This window comes from Chrysochloris asiatica, unplaced genomic scaffold (assembly GCF_000296735.1).
Source record: "Chrysochloris asiatica unplaced genomic scaffold, ChrAsi1.0 scaffold00215, whole genome shotgun sequence".
In the NCBI taxonomy this organism is placed as follows: Eukaryota; Metazoa; Chordata; class Mammalia; order Afrosoricida; family Chrysochloridae; genus Chrysochloris; species Chrysochloris asiatica.
Genome location: NW_006408733.1, coordinates 4,852,179 through 4,859,495, shown reverse-complemented (window position 1 = coordinate 4,859,495; position 7,317 = coordinate 4,852,179). Strand labels below are relative to the sequence as shown.

Below are 7,317 nucleotides of genomic sequence, written 5' to 3'. Positions count from 1 at the left end.
CTTTATTGTTCAAACTGACCTTGCCATCCAGTACTTTACCCCACAGTGCCACACTAGGACTCCGTCTTTTCTATGAAGTGTGGGAAATGGTTTTCTAATGTCATCCTAGAGGACAGCAGCTGAGTAGTCAGGAAGGAAAGAATGGGGAATTCTCATTGTCTTGCCTTGGTTGGCCAGAGGGAGATATATTTTGACTGACATATATCATTCCTGTGGTAGTGATAGTTTTATTTACACATATGTGCACACACAGCATAACTGTACCCCATGAATACATTTCTACTTTTGATTAGTAAGGTAATAATTTTGTTTATAGTTTTTGATGAGCTATAAAAAATGAAACCCACTACCTTGCAAGACAGCATAAAGCTGCCCCATAGGGTTTCCGGGGCTGTGAGCCTGTGTGGAGGTAGACTGCCACACCCTTCTTCTGCAGAGTGCCTGATGACTTCAAACTGTCAGCCTTTTGGTTAGCGGTTGGGTGCCTTAACCACTGGGTTATCAGGACTCCATGATGAGCTATAGCTGCTTAATAGCTAGAGTTTATTGCTGTTCCATTTATGATCAGGGTTAACTGTGAGAATAAAGGAACTTGGTCAAAGACACTATAACGTAAAAATGATGATCAGCATTTCTTAAAATTAGGGAGTTTTGTTTGGTAATCATTGTGTTCTAATTCATGATTTTCAAAAAACATAAACTTGTTAAAATGATTCATAGTTTCATTGTCATAAATAGAATGCCGCTTGAAGTCAAAGATTTAGGTCTACTTTTCACTATTATGTCCCTAGCACCTGATACTCATTTAAAATCTTGTTTGTTTTGCCCTAGTGTATACATCTGAATATCATTTACTCTTAAGGTTTTATCAAGTTTAAGGGAGAAAATAGCCTCTAAGGATAAATAATCTCTTTTTTCTTTTTCTTTCTTTCTAGACAACCAGCTATAGGTCCTGGTTCAACCCTGCAATTTTTATGCTTACCTGATGGTTCAGAAATGAGTCTCTGTAGAATCAGAAGCAAAGGAAAGAAAGTTTTTTATTTTCTTTATTAAATTGACTGCATAAGATACTTGACTTCCAAAAACAAGAATACAGTGAAGCAATACAATTATTATTTTGACATCATTGGACATTCATCATATTGAGGAACATACTTTGTGGCGCTTCCTGAATTGAGATTTGGAATCTTCATTGGTGCTTATTTATACCTGGGACTATAAGCATGAGTGAATTCTGGTTGTGTTTCAACTGCTGTATTGCAGAACAGCCTCAGCCTGTAAGTATGAAGCAATGGGTGTACATATGGGTTGGGATGCTTATTAAATATACCACTGGTTTTCAGACTGAGAATCAGGACCTGAGGAGACAGTTCTGTGGCATGTTAGATTGACCAGTGGGACCTTGAGCATCTGGTTTATTTTTTAAAAAATGAACATTTCTAACTACTGTATATAAATGAGTGTGCTAGAGCACTGTACATACCCCACAATATATTCTTCCACCAAATAGACAGTTTTTGCAGTAAGAGAGAAAGAAAGAAATTACCAGAGGAGAAATAGCTAAGTGAATCTTGGAAATCAGTAGGGCAGACTATCTGGCAGTCAGATTACCCTCACATATGATGTCTCAGCATAATGTCCCATTTTCCTCACAGAAACTCTCTGAGTAACAAAATCATTCTTAATTGAATGTATTTTTAATTAAAATAGGTTTAGGTTTTTGCCTGAACAAAGTCATGTAGATAGTAAGTGGTCTTGGCTGACTTCTTAAGTGCCCCATTTTGTGCCTTGCAATGTATATGCACACTCAGCATTTCTCAAGCAGTAAGAACTGAAGAAAAAAATTGAAGCCTCAGCTTGAAATAATTGAATGATACAGAAAACATCAAAAGAAGATGGGCGGAATACACAGAGTCACTATACCCCCCAAAAAGGGTCAGTGTTCAACCATTTAAAGAAGTCGAATATGATCAAGAGCCAATGATACAGAAGGAAGAAGTCAAAGATGCACTGAAGGCATTGGCAAAGGACAAGGTTCTGGAAATTGATGAACTGCAAATTAAATATTTTAACAAACTGAAGCAGCGCTGGAGGGACTCACTCATCTGTGCCAAGAATTTTGGAAGACAGTTACCTTACCTGTCCAACTGATTGGAAGAGATCCGTATTTGTGCCTATTCCAAAGAGAGATGACACAATAGAATGTGGAACTCATTGGACAATATCATTAATATCACAAGCAAGTAAAATTTTGCTTAATATGATTTTAAAAAGGCTGCCAAAGTACATTGACAGAGAACTGCCAGAAGTTCATACCAAATCCAGACAGGGCTGTGGAACAAGAAATATCATTACTGATGTCAGGTTAATCGACTGAAAGCATAGAATACCAGAAAGATGTTTACCTGTGTTATATTAGCTACACAAAGGCTTTTGATCATTTGGATCATGGACAAGTTGTAGACAACATTGCAGAGAATGAATATTCTGGAACACTTAACTGTGCTCATGAGGAACCTATACATACCCAAGAGGCAGTTGTTCAGACAGAACAAGAGGATACTTAATGGTTTAAAATCAGGAAAGGTATGCTCCAGGGTTATATTTTTTCACCATACTTATTCAGTCTGTATGCTGAGCACATAATCCGACAAGCTCTATTATATGAAGAAGAACGAGGCATCAGGATTGAAAGAAGAGTCATTAACAACCTGCCGTATGCAGAGGATACAACTTTACTAGCTGCAAGTGAAGAGGACTTAAAATACTTACTGATGAAGACTACAGCTTTCAGTATGTATGGGTTGCACCTCAGAATAAAGAAAACAGAAATCACCAGTGGGCCATGCTAACAACATCATGATAAATGGTGAAAAGATTGAAGTTGTCAAAGACTTCATTTTGCTCAGGTCAACCATCAACACTAATGGAAGCAGCAGTCAAGAAATCAAACGACATATTGCATTAGGCAAATCTGCTTCACAAGACCTCTTTAAAGTATTCAAGTGCAAACATGTCAGTGTGAGGACTAAGGTGCACCTGACCCAACCATGGTATTTTCAGTAGTTTCATATGCATGTGAAAGTTGGACAATGAATAAGGAAGATCATAGAAGAATTGATGCATTTGAGTTATGGTGTTGGAGGAGAATATTAAAAGTACCAGTATCTGCCAAAACAACAAAAAAATCTGTGTTGAAAGAAGTATAGCCAGAATGCTCCTTAGAAGCCAGGATAGAAGGCTTCGTCTCTCATACTTCAGATGTGTTATCAGGAGGGGCAAGTCCCTGGAGAAGGACATCATGCTTTATAAATGGAGGGATAGCAAAAAAGATGAAGACCACCAATAAAATGGTAAAAGACAGTAGAATTTTTCCACAGTGACAATAGCAATGAACTCAAGCAAAGTAACAATTGTAAAATTAGTGTGGGACCTGACAGTGTTTCATTGTGTTTTGTATAAGGTCGCTATGAGCCAGTACCAACTCGATGACACCTAACAGCAACAATCTATGTGCCTGTTATCTCTATAAAAGTCCTGCCATCTTTGATCCATGTGGAATGGAAAATTGATTAAATTGTGTCATGTAAGACAGGAATTCTTTCATGCTAATCAGCTATCTGAAGAGTTTTGTAGTCACTCAGCCTTTGTATCAGAGATCTGGAATGTCACCTTGATTATATACTACATTTTTGTATATTTAAGTGTTCATTTCTAGAATTGGTAACACCATTTATCCTGTGCTCATAACATACTGTTTTTGTTGCTATAGTTGCATCGTTTGTTTAGCTGTTTCATAAGGGGGATCTGTTTCATAGCTCTTCTTTTCAACTGTCTTGAAAATTATATTATGGGTTAGATGGCTCTTTGTTATGTTATTCTTTATATTTTTTTTCTTTGTATGAAATATTTCATTATTAATTTTTAATACTAAAAGTCTTTACTTTAGGATTGTAATAAATTTAGAGAGTGATTGGGGTAAGAATTGGCATCTTTATAATATTGAGTAATCACATTGAAAAACATGCCAAATGTTTCTTTTATACAGATCTTTCCATATTCTTTTAGTAGAGTTTTAAAATGTTAACCACTTAAGTTTTATACATTTCTAGCTAGTTTCATTCTAAATATTTTATGGATTTTTATTACTATACTGAATGGAATCATGTTTTTCTATTGCATTTCCTAACTGGTTAATAACTAGTATGAGGGGTGCTTTTAAAAGTTCCTGGGAAAATTGAATTAAAAGACAGTAGAATTTTTCCACAAACTTTTTGAAGCCCTCTCAAATACAGGAAACTTTTTAATCTGTTAACTTTGTATGTTGCTGGGTGCTTGGATTAGTTTAAGTTATTTCATTAAAACGCTTATATATTCTAAGTACTTCCAAATAATGAAAATTTTGTAGTGTTTTCCTGACATTTAGATCTTTGATCCTTTTGGTAGTGTACTGCATTTACTGGTGTAATGTTCAACAATGATGGTGCTTTGCTTCTCCCAACTTTAATGGAAAGGTACTAACTGATTTAAGCATGAAATGAATATATGTTTGAGTAAATATTCTGTAAGGCACTATATACAATTATACATAATTTATAATTATACTATATAAATATTCTGTAAGGCACTATATACAATATACATAATTTATAATCTGTATTACTAAGAACTACATTTTCAACAATGTTTAAAGGTTTATTTTTTGCCAGTCCTTGCAGTGTATTTTAGAACAGATTCTATTTTAGGATATGGAATATGCATACTCACCAGTAGCTAAAATAGAAAGGCCCAGATTATGAATTTGAATAGCATAAGGAGCATAAGGTTTGTGTTGTAAAGATGAGACTACAAATGTATGGAAGGACTTCAAAAAGTCCATGGAGAAAAATGAAATAAGATAATGAATTTTTTCTCTTGTACTCTTTGAAGTCCCCTTGTACTTTCTCTTAGATCAAAAACTTTGAACTTGAGTTTTCTGCATACATTAAGAAAATCAGTATTGTGTTATTGTTTAATAACATACTCCTATGAAATAGCACACAAAAAATGGGCATCAATTGCATAGCCTTTTGACTTGCTAAGAAAAAGTACATAAAACGTAACAGTTGAGTTATGAGGTTACTGTAATGGAAGAACAGCTTTGCTTGTTGGCATCAGGAAAGTATGTTTAAAGGATACACAAGTTTTCTGTGTCCTTAGTATTCTATCAAAACATATCCTTGCAGTTAGATAGTATCAGGGTTGCAGTATTTGAAAGTTGCTTGGTTGTCTCCAAAGTTTATTTTTCTTTTCTAAAAGTATTTTTTTGAAACAAAGTGCTACATGCCAACTCTCCCACTCATTCTTTACCACCCCCTGCTCTTGCACATTCCATGTGTGAAAAAGGAGCAACCCAATGTTGGGGAAAAAATGCAATGCATTTTTCTGAGCCATAGCATAAGATTCTTATTTTTCTCTTCCTACTCCTTCATTTTAACATAATACAATATAGACTCATAATCAAGTCCCAAATTTTTGAGCCATGGCAATCAAAACTTTTTGAAGTAACTATAGTGGCACTGTGAGTTAATGCATTGGACTGCAAAGTCAGGTTGAACCGTAAGTTGGCAGTTCAAGTTCCTCGGAACTGACTCCACAGCACTTAACAACAACATAGTTTGAATGCTGTAGTTGGCTCATCTTAAAGATAACTGGAGTTAATAGATGAAAAATTGCATGGTTTCTGCCCTGCAGCTTCTTGTTGTTAGGTGCCATTGAGTTCATTCCTATTAATTGCGACCCTGTGTACAACAGAGAGGATACTGTCCAGTCCTGTTTGATCTTCACAGTGGTTGTTGTTTCAGTCCGTTATTGGCGCCATTGTGTTCATCCATCTTGCTTAAGGTCTTCCTCTTTTTCCCTAACCCTCTACTTTACCAAGCATGACGCCCTTCTCCAGGGACATTGCAACTTAGCTTACAAAGAAGTGTTTGTCAGCTGTTTATACAACTGTAATGAATTTTCTTCCTACTTAGCACATCAGAGTACTGGGGAACTTCAAAAACCCCACTGCTGTCCAGTTCAGTCTGGCTCATACAACCCTACAGGACAGAGTAGAACTGCCTCAGACTGTTTCCAAGGCTTTACTCTTTGTGGAAACAATCTGCCTCATCTTTTCCCCTGTGGCATGGCCGGTGGGTTTACATTACTGACCTTCTAGTTAGCAACCAAGTGCTTTAATCACTGTGCCACCAGGGCTGGCTTTAAAACAAAGATGATGTTTGTTGATTTACAAGGGGAACAAAACCAAACCACTTTTTTATCTAGAGTATATGTCTTCCCCATTTAACATTCCCCCCATGGCATTGATTTGTTATAATGCTATTTGTCTCTGAAATGTGTTTTTTTTTTAATTATACATATAGGTACTGAGTTACCATATATTGTTGCATATAATGACACTGGTGTTTCTACAACGAGCCCTAGATACTGATGTAATGGTAGCAAAACAGATATCTTTGGCTTCATGGCTCTCACTCTAGGGGAGGAGATATTTAGTAAACATAGATATTTGTCAGGTGAAGATGAGTGCTATGTGGAAAAAGAAAGCAAGATAAGAAGCGAGGGAATGCTATTGGCAAAATGGGGTATGGTTTAAATAGGATGTTGGAGAAGGCCTCTCTGATGAAGTGCTGTTTAACCAAGGAAATTAGAAAGTGAGCCACATTATTCAGTTGTTGTTGTTGTCAGGTGCCATCGAGTCGGAACCGACTCATAGCGACCCCATGCACAACAGAACGAAATAACGTCCGATCCTGGGCCAACCTCACTACCTCTGCCACACTTGACGCCATTAATGATGCCACCTGGCTGATCCAGCTCGTTGGGGGTCTTCCTCTTTTTCTCTGACCCTCCACCTTAGCATGACATCCTTCACCAGCGACTGTTCTCTCCGGACAATGTGTCCAAAGTATGAGAGACGAAGCCTAGCCATCTTGGCCTCTGTTTGCACTTCTTCCAAAACAGATCTATTGGTTCTTTTGGCAGTCCATGGCACTTTCAGTATTCTCCAACACCACAACTCAAAGGCATCAATTCTTCTACAATCTTCCTTATTCACTGTCCAGCTTTCGCATCCATAGGAGGTTATTGAAATTACCATGGCTTGGGTCAGGCACACCTTAGTCTTCAAGCTGACATCTCTGCTCTTCAATACTTTAAAAAGTTCCTGTGCAGCAGATTCGCCCAATGCAATACGTCGTCTGATCTCTTGACTGCTGCTTCTGTGAGTGTTGATAGCTGGTCCAAGAAGAATGCAGTCCTTGACAACTTCAATCA

General features: G+C 37.0%; 1 protein-coding gene across 1 annotated transcript in view; it reads left to right on the top strand.

The window, feature by feature from the left end:
* Positions 1–1,223: 1,223 nt before the first annotated feature.
* Positions 1,224–7,317, top strand: part of CDC42SE2 (CDC42 small effector 2) — a 45,332-nt gene continuing 39,238 nt past the window's right edge. Inside the window, exon 1 of the mRNA XM_006872940.1 lies at positions 1,224–1,277. Coding sequence (XP_006873002.1) covers positions 1,224–1,277 — 54 coding nt within the window. The remainder of the gene's footprint in view (positions 1,278–7,317) is intronic.